The following is a 13,417-nucleotide window of genomic DNA, read 5'->3' on the forward strand; positions in this document are numbered from 1 at the left end:
TAGTCCATTCATCTATTTTTTATTCATATGTTAATACCAAGTTGATTTGATATAATAACTTTATAGAATGTTCTAATATATGATAATGTAAGTCCCATCCATATTTTTCCATAGTTTTTCTTAGCAGTTTTTTTTTTTGCTTTATTCATCCATTTGAACCTTGTGATTATTATATACAATTTTTTTTTAATCTCTCGGGATTTTCATGGTTGTCATAATGAGACAAGGTTGTGACAGACTCCAGCAGATACTGTTAAAGAATGTAGCCTCTTTAAAGGTCAAAATGGAGAAACTGAAAGAAATCATTATAAAAAGCAAGAGAGAACACAGCATGGTTTTAGGCAGAAATGTGGCTTCTCTTCTTTCAAAGTTTCCCACAAGGATGTTGGCTGTGAATAATAGTGCCTACAGGAAGTGAGAAATCTGCCACTTATGAGAAGCCCGATTTGCCATTGTCAGGAGGATTTTTTACCCAGTTGGCCTCTTCCTTTTGATTCTAGGGATTCTGGCTCCTTCCCTACCCACCAGGTGCAAGTAACTGAGGCAAAACCTCTGTGATACATTATCAAGTGATTTCTGTGAAGTTGGGTGAAGTAAAATTCAACTTCCCAGCAGCATCTATTAACAAGTCCTGACTGAGGATCATTCCTGAAGGATTCTCTGAATTTGCATTATATGATATATATTAATTTTGAGAGAAATAGCATTTTTATGACATCATCTTCCTATCTAAGAACTTTATGTCTTCTCTTTTAGATCGTGTTTTATTGCCTTCTGTAACATTTTATATTTTTCTTCATTTAAGTCTTATTACTCCTTGCTTATTTTCATCTCTAATTATCTTATGGGTTTTCTTTCTTTGGTGAATAGAATATTTCCCCTTACCTCTATTCCTAGTACTTATTGTTGATATAGAAGAAAAAGGTCTTGAATTCTGTATATTCATCTTATTCAGTCACATCGCCAAATTCTTCTATTTATTTTAGAAGTGTTTTTTTTTTTTGCCTTTGATTTCCTAGGTATACAATCATATCCCATTGACAAGTAGCTTTAGTTTTTATTTTTTAATAATTATACTAGTTACTTCATTTTCTTGTATTACATTATCTATGATCTTCAATATAATGTTTTATAATAATAGTGATAATAGGCATGTGCTTACATTTAAAATTTTTAACATGTATAATTAAATACCAATTCTCCTCTCAAAATCTAAAGTTACTTTGTATTGTATCCTCTTGAATAAGAAAAAGAGTTTGACATGCTTTATGCAGTTGAATATCTTCCATCCCATCATCTTTGTTCACACAGGATTATTTTTAAGTCACTTGCTATTTAAATTTACCAGTATATTTTTTGAGTTTCTTTTTTCCTTAAGACTCACTTTTATTTTGGCTAAAGTCCATTCTTTAGCAGTTCATTCATTAAGAGTCTTTGTTGGTAAACTCTTTCAGTCTTTTGTTTGTCTGAAACTGCCCTTATTTTCCCTCACTTGAGCTGGATTATCTGTTAGATTCTCTCAACTCTGAATATACTATTCATTGGCTTCTTTTGTCTGTTGTTCAGGAAACTTGTGCTGTAGATCTTATTCTTGTTGATTTATGGGTAATTTTTCTTTCTTTCTTGTGTGTGTGTAGCTTTTAAGATTTTATCTATGATATTTTCCAGTTTCAGTGCAATGTTGCTGGGTGTGGATTTGTTTTAATTACACAGCTTGACCCTTGAGATTGATTTTTAAATCTGACTTATCTCTTACTCTTGGAAAATTATTATTATTTTCTTTCTGAATATTACTTCCTTTTCTTCTCTTCTGAAACTCTTACTAGACGTATTTTAGAGATTTGTAATTTCTATCTTTATGTCTATTTGTGCTGCCTTCTAGATGACTGCTTCAATTCATCTTCCAATCAATTAAACCTTTCTATTGAAGATTATAGAAATTTATTGTGCTTGAATTTCTTATTTCAGAAACTGTATTCTTAGGTTTTTATATTTCTAATTGGATCTTCATAGCTTTTCCTGTTTCATTTCTGCCTGTTTCGGTTTTACAACTTTCTGTTCCATTTTTATGAATATTATTCTTTATCTCCTTGTACATCCTAAGTAACTTTTATAAATGTCTTTTTCAAGCTTATTTAGTTTCACCTGCCCATAATAAGTTAACCTTTGATTTGTTTTGAAATTTCGGTGTACAGCTTCTGCATGTTCGTGTTGAGTAGGAGTTTCTTTCTGTGTCTCTCTTACTGTTTTCACTCTCCTCTCCCTGCTAGCAGTCTCACATTTTCTTCCACAGGCCCACCTACCCATGACCTCTATTCCAAACCCAAGTTTGAGATTGACAGTTTGTGCTTCTGCTCTACGAAGATTTTCAGATTATTACAGATCCATTTACTGAGCTGGAAGGCTTTGACTTTGTTCACTGTCAAGAGGTTATATCTGTGCTTTTCTGCCTCCCTATATATCGGTTTTTGTAAGCAATAGCCTACATCAACATTCAGCAGTAACTTCTTAAGCCTCCTTTCCTGGAGTGCACGTCCCACACAAGCCCCTGCTTTCAATCAGTGAGCTGGACGTAGGTGCTCCATCACCATGTGACACTGTTATTTCCCGTTAACCCAAAAGCTGAGCTCTTGCTACCTCTTCCTCTTCTGGAGCCCTGAAAGTCTGTGCCTCAGCCTGCCTACTGTCACTTTGCCTTTCTGTTTTATTTTTGGATCCTTAGACTTATTTTTTTACTTTTAGGTGAGGGTATATCTTTTTAAATTTCTCTTTCCACATTAATGCTCTTGTTGCTGTGTTTTTTGGAGCAAGGACTGTGAGGTTATAGAGTTGGCCCAAAGCTTGAATTTCCAATGATTTCTTATTTTTCTTTTAATACTTGTTCTCTGTAATAGTGCACTCCACTGGTCTCTAACAAATCTAAATTCCTTAGTGCTGAGATAGAAATTGTGTTGAATCTATTATTTCTTAGAATAATTGTGACCTTTCCCTACAACCTAGGGATCCTCCAGTTATGCTGAAATATTTACTGTAGCAGGAATTGGTCTGTAAAGCCAGCACTTCTTTAAAGCGATTTTAGGAGGAAGGGAAAATCAGAAGCCAATACCTTTGCTCCTCTTCTTGTTTCCTACATTTGTTAATTTTGCAAGAAAGTACAATATAAAGGAAGCATATAGGGTATAGAATACTGGAGGAACCATCTCCAGATTTCTGAATCTTTCTCTTTTGTTGATATGGTACTTGTCTAACTGTTTATGTTTTTTACGTTTCTTTGTTTTCGAAAGCCCTGCTGTCTCTAAATATGTAGTGAGGTCTTTCAGGTGAAAAGAAATGTTATATGTCTCAGGAATCTTTTAATTGTAAGTGACAGAAACTTGACAGAAACCAACTAGCTTACTTAAAACAATTTTTCTTTTTCTCACATAATGGGGAGTGCTGCATTGATCTGGTCTCAAGGTATTGACTGAATTCCAGTACTTAAATGCTGTTGAAAGAGGCCATCTGTTTCCTTGACTTCTCTCTCTGTGAGTTAGACTCACTGTTTTTCATTTGAGCAAACTTTTCCACATTGGTTCAGGAATGGCTGAGAGGCATGGAGGATAGCTGCAGGCAACCTCAGGTTTAATTCAGCAAGACTTAAAAAAAACTCTGGACAAATATTGCTCCTCCCTGCCCCCAGGTTTTGAATGTAAAATCCCAGGAAAGGACCTTGATTGGCCTAATGTAGGTCACATGCCTATTTTTTCATAGATCATCCTGACTAGGGTCTTAGATCCTCTGCCCATGCATTTAGGTGGATGCTGGGGTTCTATGATTATATTCCCACTAGAAGTTGTATCATTAGACGGTAATCCTTCTCTGACCAGGAGGAGAGAGAAAGAAATGTCACCAGACAAAAACAGATGTCCATTTCATGTATATAATCTGTATTTTAACTTTTTATTTTTACAGATGGAAAGAATTTACTTTCAGGTTTTCTTACCTAAGGGGAGCAAAGAGAAGAGTAAGCCAATGTTCTTTTGCCAGCAGTGGAGCATTGGAAGGGTCATAGACTTTGCAGCTTCTTTAGCCAGTCTTAAAAATGACAATAACAAATTAACACCTAAGGTAACAACAGGTTATAACTTTTTCCCTAAAAGTTTTAGAATACTCTATAAGGCACGTTTATTACATTATGATGTATCTCTCTCTTAACAGAAATTGAGGTTATGTCACAGTACCTCAGGAGAAGCCTTACCCTTGGATCATATTTTGGAAACCTGGATTGCTAAGGAGGATTGTCCTTTATACAATGGTGGAAATATTATCTTGGAATATCTTAATGATGAAGAACAGTTTTTAAAAAATGTTGATTCTTACTTGGAATAGTCATTCAGGGAGTCAAGCTAGAAATCACGAGGAAAATTCAATGTTAATCAAATTATTTTACTACAAATACTATGTATTTTTTATTTTTAAAACTTGCTTTTTATTTCAATTATGTCATAATTTACATTAAGAGTCTTCTATTAAATTGGATTTGAATATTTGTGTTTTCAAGTTTAACTATGAACTGACATTTAGCAAATTCTCATATCTAATTAACTTTTATTAGGTTATGCTGTAGTAACAACAACAAAGATATATTTCTCATTTGGTGAATGTCGGCTTTGATTGGCTGTGACTGCTCCATGGTATCTCTACTCCAGAATCTAATAGGAAGGGATGACCCCTTTTTGGGGTCATTGGGGACATTGCCATTTTTATGGCAGAAGAAAGAGATGGCTCTTAGAAGACAACATGTATCACTTTTGCTTTAAGCAAGACACATGACCAAGCCTGCCATCATGGAGCCTTATTATCTACCTACATCATGATGTGTAAATTGATGTATATACATGAATCATAGAAACTTAGAGGTCATCTCACTCACTCTTCAAAGTTTGTGGATGAGGAGTCTCAGGCCTAGGAAGGGAAAATTATTTTCTTGTTGTCACCTAAGTGCTTTGGGGCATACCTCTGATAAAAAACTCCCTCCAGTAGGATTCACCATTTTGTCTGTGTCATACAGTACAGATAAGAAGAAAGATGGGATAGCTAAACTACATTACAAGTCCTTTATATATATACCAAAGCAAAACACATGCCAAAAGTAACTACATTTTACCAACACATTAAAATTAATGCTCCTGACTGATGTATTCTATCTATACTCAACAAAGTACTACTATAGAGAAGAAATAGAAGTTATTTCTGTTTGTTATTTGTCCCTTTCCTACTTTGCGATAGACAGGGATAGTGGCTTTAGGTTTAATTAAAGGAATAAACTCACAATGTTTATTTCATCTCTAATTCTTTCTTCATATTATTTTCATGCAGTGAATGGAGTTAACTTCTGACTTCTATCAGCTGCTTATACATTCATGTATTAACCTAGTTATTCAAGTACCTACTAAATGTAAGGATTTGATTCTAACTGCTGTGGTGGATACAATGAAGAGATGTATACGTTCTTAAAACTATAATACAAAGCAGTGTGACAAGTGCCAATGAATATATAGTAAGTATAGCTATGTTCTAATAGCTCTTTTATCAGAAACCGTAAGACCAGAAGTAGAAATAATCTTTAAATATATTCCCAGATACCAGAAAGTTTTAATACAAATACCTTAGCATCCACATAATTACTTGCACATGGTAGATGACCAACATATGTCTCATGAATTGAACTGAAGCTAAATATACCGGAAAAAATACCAATGCGGGTTGAAAAGAAGGGAAGTAAGGTGGGCAGAGATTGAGCTACACTTAAGGAGACTAAAGAAGAGGTCCTGTCAATGATTAGAAAAGAGACAAAGCAGCATGGACGGAAGGACTTATGTCATCTGGTCCCAGATAGTGGAGCAAACTAGTCTGTAAGAGACACAGGTGCCAGCATTCTTGGAGGCTCTATGGATGGGGGCTCTGGCCTGAGAAGTCTCCTAAAGAGAACCAGATTGTGGGCAAGAGAGGAAGTCTCCCCAGTGTCTCGTTTCCAAATTACTCTGAAATCAGACATCTTTCTCAGGCTTTCTTTTAGGGCTTTCAGTTGAGTCTGCTTAATATAATTCTAGGGTTGGCTGTCCCCACCCCTCCTTAGAATCTTTCTACCTGCTCACAGGCAACTAGAATTATAAGCAGAAAACCCACCAGTAGAAAAATGTTTTAAATTCAGATAAATATCTAACTACAGTATGATACAAATGAGCTTAAGCTTCATATAATCAGCCAGTAAATACACATGAATAATAAATTACTAGATTTTTCCCAGATTTGTCAGATTTTATTCCAGGCAGTTTTCAGATAAGAAGCCTTGGAGAACCTGAAGAAGGGGAAAGGCTACAGATGGAAGGATCTGAGGAAAGTAAAATTTACATTCCTTACCTCTTTGACCTGGGCGACAAAAATTGTGAATTAAGATATTTGGTCACATAACTGTAAAGATAGCTTTGGTTTCATAAAGTTCTTGTCTTATGTTTGTTTCGTTTTTGTCTTTTTAAACCAGGGACGTTCCCTGGGAACTTAACTGAAATATCACAGAAACATTAGTTCCGGTCCCTATTTTCAACATTGGTATAGTGTATTTTGTTTTTCTCAATGTGGTACATGGAAATAAAATGTATGGACTATAAAGTCTATTGTATTTGAAAGATTAACCTACATAAGTCAGATATTTAAAAACTTGTAAAAATATCCAATTAAAATTACTTTGACAATTTTTGAGGAGCAAACATTTTATGATCTAAAATACTTAATGTGTAACTGTCATTGTTGCATTTGACACAGATTGTGTCATGATCACAGGAAGGATCTGCTGAAATGATTATATGATCAGAGACTACTGGATCTGTAGGCTCAGTAGTAGATAACTGTAGTGGGGTTTTTTTGTTGTTGTTCTTTGTCTTTTTTTTTTTTTTTTCTGCTTAGCATCAGAAGCCCCTCCTCTTGTTTGGGAAACAGAAAGCGTTTGTGAAACTGTGGGTTGGAGTTCAAAAAGCCTGACTCTTTTCCTTATTCCTGGCAGCCAAGACAGGCATATGACCTAAGTTGGGTCAGTTGAATATCCTTGCCCTAGCTGTGAGTAAGGAGTAGTGTTACTAGGAAGGAATAAAAGATGAGAATTAGTCAGTGGGCTTCGATTGCCCCATTGTGTCAGGGTCCAAGTGTCCAGCAGCAGTGGTCCCTTAACCAGGCTGTACCTTTGGCCATGGATCTGGCTATGTGCTCTCCCTAGGTTGCCAAGCTATCTGGTAACCATCCAGGAAATTTTTTTTCTACCTAAGGACACCACAAACAGTTTCAGTTTTTGCCTCACTGATACCATCACTGTTTAGAGTCGTGGGAAAACCCTAACTAGCCTAAAGATGCTGCAAGGCCAATTTATGGGCTCTGCAGTTTCCTAAGTGATGATAAAGAGCCACCAAGACTAAGCTCCAGGAGGGAAGAGTCACCTAGCTTGATACTGTGGTATACTCAGCTCCTAGCTCAGGGCCCTAGATCACTTATTCAGTAAATTTTTATTTGATTTTGACCTGAATGAATAAAATAGTAACACCCACCTCTAGGCCTCCTCAACATCTATTTAAAATTTTTGGATCCTGTCTGCTTTTAGTATAGATTTTCCTTAGGAAGGAACAGAACTCAAAAAAAGATGACACGAAGGTTTTAAAATCAAGTAAGTAGGAGGCTGTTTTTCCAGTGGCAGAAATGAGGAAGTCAGGAGTAAAGATTAGGTTTCTGCTGTGATAAATTGAACCTGTTAGATGCTATGACTTTTACATTTCGTAACTGTAGGTTAAACCGGTTATGTCACTCATTAGATAGCTCTGTATTTGTTTGAAAAGTACAAGAGTCCCTCCTACTGGACTTTGATCTAGCAGAAACAACTTACCTAACAACCTCAGACCATCACTGGAACACCTGCATGAAGAACGTTCTTTAGTTTATTTAAATGGTTTTGCATATGTAATTTATTTAAGCCTTCAGAATGATTAGAAAACTTTTTATGGTCCTGCTGTTGTCGTCTGTGACTCTTGGGGAAGCAAGGAAATCGTTTCTCAGTTTTCTGAACATAGAAAAGACTGAAATACTATTTTTCACAAAGACTGAAGAAACTATCATTGTAAGGTCAAGTTACAGAGATAAACAGCCAAACTCCAGCTACCTCTTTGTGCAACTGGAAAATCCTAAAACGCTCCAAGTGGTGAGTGTGACTAAGACCTTATCAGATGTTACCAACTTTACCATAAACCTGGTGACTGATGAAGATGGGGAGACAAATCTGACCATTCAATTGTGGGATTCTGAAGGTAGGCAAGAAAGACTCATTGAAGAAATAAAGAATGTCAAAGTCAGAGTGCTCAAACAAAGACAAGACAGTCTTTTCCAGACATCAAACCTTATTGATAGAAATATCCTTATGCTTTTTCTACCCATGGTACTGTTAAATAAATGTGCGTTTGGTTGTAAGATTGAATTACAGGTGTTTCAAACAATATGGAAGAGACCTTTGCCAGTAATTCTTGGGGCAGTTATACAGTTTTTTCTTATGCCATTTTGTGGATTCCTTTTGACGCAGATTTTGGCATTGCCTGAGGCACAGGCCTTTGGATTTGTAATGACCTGTACCTGCCCAGGAGGGGGTGGGGGCTATCTGTTTGCCCTGCTTCTAGAAGGAGATGTCACTTTGGCCATTTTGATGACTTGCACATCAACGTTATTGGCCCTGATAATGATGCCTGCCAATTCGTACATATATAGTAGGATGTTAGGGTTATCAGGTACTTTGCATATTCCTGTTTCTAAAATTATGTCAACACTCCTTTTCATACTTACACCTGTATCAGTGGGAATAATCATCAAGCGTAGACTACCTGAAAAAGCAAACTTCCTGGAGAGGATCATTAGACCTCTGAGTTTTATTCTAATGTTTGTAGGGATTTATTTGACTTTCAGAATGGGATTAATGTTTCTAAAACCAGTGAACCTAGAGGTGCTTCTGTTGGGTGTCTTAGTTCCTGCTTTGGGTTTGTCGTTTGGGTACTTTTTTGCTAAAATTTCTATGCTGCCTCTTCCTGTTTGTAAAACTGTTGCTATCGAAGGTGGGGTACTGAATAGTTTCTTAGCCCTTGCTATTATTCAGCTTTCTTTTTCACAGTCCAATGCAGACTTGGCTTCTGTGGCTCCTTTCACAGTGGCCCTGTGTTCTGGATGTGAAATTTTACTGATCCTTCTGTTCTACAAGGCTAAGAAAAGATGTATCCTCATCATAGAAGAGAAAAGAAAGAAAAATCCCCCGGTCTAACAGTTAAAGCTTTACTGAATTTTCCTACTCTGAATGAGGTACTGTGGGAGATTCAAAGAATATCTGAAATGATGCCTGCTTTCAACTCACTTGTGATCTGATTGAAAACTTGACATTAGGGGAGAAATATATACATACATATAATCATATGTGCTAAACACCCAATGAATAGTACAGACAGTTAAATGTACAGGAATTCAGAGGAAGGAGACTACTTTTCAACTGTGTTGCCTTGGAAATGTTCTATAGAGTTGGATTTGAATATAATACTTTATTATGGTCTCTTGAACAGGAAAGAGCAATAAAAAAAAAAAATAGTCCTCCTGTAGTGATTGTGATATATCCCAAGTATTTATGGAAGGGCTGCCCTTCTATAATAGGCATTTGGTAAATGCTCACACAGTGAATGAATATGTAAATTCCTATTTGGAATCAATGTCTTAAACTAAATATAGCATTTCTGCTCTCATAATTTACTTCCTCCTGTTGTCCACGTCTCCCACTAAAGACGTTACCATTTACCCTGAAGCACAGGGTCATCTCTTCCCCCTCTTCTCCTTGCTTCCCTCTTCTTTCTTTCATTATAGTCAAACTATTTCCTACGGGCAATTTCCTGTGATATCTTTTTATCAGTCTCCTCTCTCTTCCCAGTACTACCACTTTTGTTCTGCCCTAGATTGCTGCTTCCCTAAACCTTTCTTACCTGGCTTTTGGCCTCTGTCCACTCTCCAAGCACTGGCAGATTAATCTTCCTAAAATCTAACGTTTATCATGTGCTTTCCCTGCTACAAAACTTTTTGCCTCTTGAATAAAGTCTGTATTCCTTAGGCATTTTGTACACTCTGCTTACTGACTTCACCCTAGCTTTCCAGTTTTATCTCCCCTCCCACTTCTTTAAACGCAGTCTTTGCTCCAATTAACAGATAACTTGATAACTCATGACTCTGCCTTTGTTCACACTGTCCCTGCAACCTGAGGAGACCACGTCATCTCTGTCTAGATTTTGACCGCTCTCACAGACCTGGCTCAAATACCACACTTGCCATGAAGCTTTGACTTATCCCCCTTAGCTACTGGGAACTGAAATTTCCTGTCAATTCTCATCACAATTTTTTTTTTTTTTTTTTTCCGTACGCGGGCCTCACTCTTGTGGCCTCTCCCGTTGCGGAGCACAGGCTCCGGACGCGCAGGCTCAGTGGCCATGGCTCACGGGCCCAGCCGCTCCGCGGCATGTGGGATCTTCCCGGACCGGGGCACTAACCCGGTTCCCCTGCATCGGCAGGCGGACTCTCAACCACTGCGCCACCAGGGAAGCCCTCATCACAACTTTTTATGCTCATAGCACTTAGCCAACCTGGCTTGCATTACAGCTATTTGTGTTCCTATCGTATCCTCCCTATTTTGCTATAAATCCTTGAACATGCAAATTATAAACATAATATAATATGTAAACTATAACAGAATATTAACAGTACAATATAATAGTATGAACAGTATAATATAATAATATAAACAATGGAATACGATAATGCAAACTATTCATTTTGATACTCCCCATAATAGCTAGCATATTTCCTGTGTGCTTATTCAAATAAAGTGTTGAAGTACAGACTAGGGCCCAAATGAATAGTATGCTCGTTTTTATACCACCGTTGAGTTTTCAAAAGCAATTTTTAGTATCTAGTTCCAGTTTGCACTTCTCTTCAAAGAAAGTGAGGGCATCAAGAAAGAGAAATATCTGGGCTTCCCTGGTGGCGCAGTGGTTGAGAGTCCGCCTGCCGATGCAGGGGACACGGGTTCGTGCCCCGGTCCGGGAGGATCCCACATGCCGCGGAGCGGCTGGGCCCGTGAGCCATGGCCGCTGAGCCTGCGCGTCTGGAGCCTGTGCTCCGCAACGGGAGAGGCCACAACAGTGAGAGGCCCGCGTACCGCAAAAAAAAAAAAAAAAAAAAAAAAAAAATATCACTCTAAATAATTCTGCTTCCCACATTTCCCAGGCCCTTAGTTATAGGCAAATTACTTAACCATCCTGTAGTACCATTTCCTTATCTAAAAAATGGAGATAATAGTGTAAATCCATCAAATTGTTATAGGAATTAAATGAGATCATATTGACAATGTACTTAAGAGTACATGCTCAGCAAGTGTTAGCTGCTATAATTATTTTACCAGACTTTAAACTTTTGACCCTGATATATCTACTGTTGGTTTGAAATACTAATCTGATAACTCTGCATAGAGCCTAAAACTTCGAACATTTTCCTATTAGTGTTATTCACCATCTTACTCATAGTATTAGGGAATTTTTGTTCAGTTTGCCAGCTGATAAGACAACCAAAGTTCTTTTTTTCTTATTTCACCAAATCCAGTATGTTAATACCAAGATTCATCAAAGCGCTGGTTTGGCATGGTGATGGATGGTTATTATTCACTTTATAAAATGTTAATTGCCTACATGAAATACTTTACTACTGACTCCTTTAAATGGAAATCTCCACTTAGGGGTTTAAAATATAATTAAGCCTGCATAAATTTGACTTATGTACATTTTCATGAACATATTTTACTGATTGGGAGACAAGAAACTGCCTTTCTAGTTGCTCTTTATCCTTAACTTTGTGGTCTCTAACAAGACACTTCTCAGCAGTTCAGTTTTCAAATCTGTAAAATGAAGAGATTCAACTGAGGTTTAAGATCTTGCTTAACTCCTAAGCCTGTACTTCTGGCATAAAACTCTGGGACATTAACACCACGGGCAGGGCAACGGGTTCAGGTTGACAAGAATCACCACTCACAGCTGCTGTTTTCTACTTAAAGCAACAACCAAAATATGAGTTTCTTGAGGGCAGGGACCACAAATTATTCTTTGAATTCCCTACAGTTTTTAACCAATACTTTTAATTGAGTTGGTGCTCATAAAACATTGAATTATTTAATCATTAATGTCTATGAAAGTCAATATCATATACTCTAGGGCCAGATTATGCCGGGGTCTGCAATTCCAGCTCTGTAACCAACTGGGTGACATTGGTCAAGTTACTTAATCTCGCTATGCCTAAATTCATGTGGAAAGTGGGGATAATGATAGTACCAACCTCATGGTATTATTTTGAAGATTAAATGAGTTAGTATTAGTAAGGTCCTCAGAATAATGCCTAACACATAGTAAACTCTATAATTATTATGGTTACTCTCTGCATGTTTGATCTTGCACCTTAAAAGCAGATGAATGTGTACAAATGGAACTTGGAATATATTTTATTTATCTTATAGATATATCATGGAAGATTGAGATTGTTATGTAGGAGAATTTGTCTAATTTGGATGGGGATGAAGTTATTCAAGCTATTTATTTATTGTTTAAGAATGAGAGGCATAAAGCAGGCTAACTAATTGCTTGAGTTCATACCAACCATTTGTCCAACAATAATCAGTATCAAGGCTGCAAAGAACAAAAGGCTTTATTTGAAGTCTTAAGAATTGCAATTCAGGGGCTTCCCTGGTGGCGCAGTGGTTGCGCGTCCGCCTGCCGATGCAGGGGAACCGGGTTCGCGCCCCGATATGGGAGGATCCCACGTGCCGCGGAGCGGCTGGGCCCGTGAGCCATGGCCGCTGGGCCTGCGCGTCCGGAGCCTGTGCTCCGCAACGGGAGAGGCCACAACAGAGGAAGGCCCGCATACCACAAAAAAAAAAAAAAAAAAAAAAAAGAATTGCAATTCAGGAGACACAGATTTGGGACTTCCCTCGCAGTCCAGTGGTTAAGACTCCGCACTGTAGGGGGCCTGGGTTGAATCCCTGGTCTGGAAATAAGATCCCACATGCTGTGTAGCACGCCCCTCCCCCCAAAAAATTTATTTTAAAATTAAAAAAAAAAGAGAGAGAGACAAGAGACAGATTCGGGTAAAACTGAAAGAGTATTGCAGGGGAGAGGAAAGAGTCAGGAGCTTATGCAGGAAAAAGCCACAAGATTGTTCAAGAATTATGACTGACCCTGATTCAAGAAAGGAAATATTTGTCCTTAAGGCTCTCATGAGTTATTTTAGGGTAAGAGTCCAATAAATATCTTGAGTTTCTGCAACATTGGGTAGATGTTCT

At 37.5% G+C, this 13,417-nt stretch overlaps 2 protein-coding genes across 4 annotated transcripts in view; both read left to right on the forward strand.

Annotated features, from left to right (window-relative positions):
* ZFAND1 (zinc finger AN1-type containing 1) overlaps nt 1-4,494 on the forward strand; it is a 30,790-nt gene extending 26,296 nt beyond the window's left edge. For 2 of the 3 annotated variants that reach the window (XM_007125353.4, XM_024127062.3), the window contains exons 7-8: nt 3,952-4,107; nt 4,198-4,494. In XM_007125353.4, the coding sequence (XP_007125415.1) occupies nt 3,952-4,107; nt 4,198-4,368 (327 nt within the window). In that variant the 3' untranslated portion in view covers nt 4,369-4,494. The remainder of the gene's footprint in view (nt 1-3,951; nt 4,108-4,197) is intronic. The other variant, XM_024127063.3, reaches the window with a different exon arrangement.
* A 3,182-nt stretch (nt 4,495-7,676) lies between these two features.
* On the forward strand, nt 7,677-9,541 carry SLC10A5 (solute carrier family 10 member 5). The gene has a single exon (XM_007125362.3). The coding sequence runs from the start codon at nt 8,006-8,008 to the stop codon at nt 9,320-9,322; it is 1,317 nt and encodes a 438-aa protein (XP_007125424.1). The 5' UTR covers nt 7,677-8,005; the 3' UTR covers nt 9,323-9,541.
* Nucleotides 9,542-13,417: the final 3,876 nt, after the last annotated feature.

Source organism: Physeter macrocephalus, chromosome 15 (genome assembly GCF_002837175.3).
Source record: "Physeter macrocephalus isolate SW-GA chromosome 15, ASM283717v5, whole genome shotgun sequence".
NCBI lineage: Eukaryota > Metazoa > Chordata > Mammalia > Artiodactyla > Physeteridae > Physeter > Physeter macrocephalus.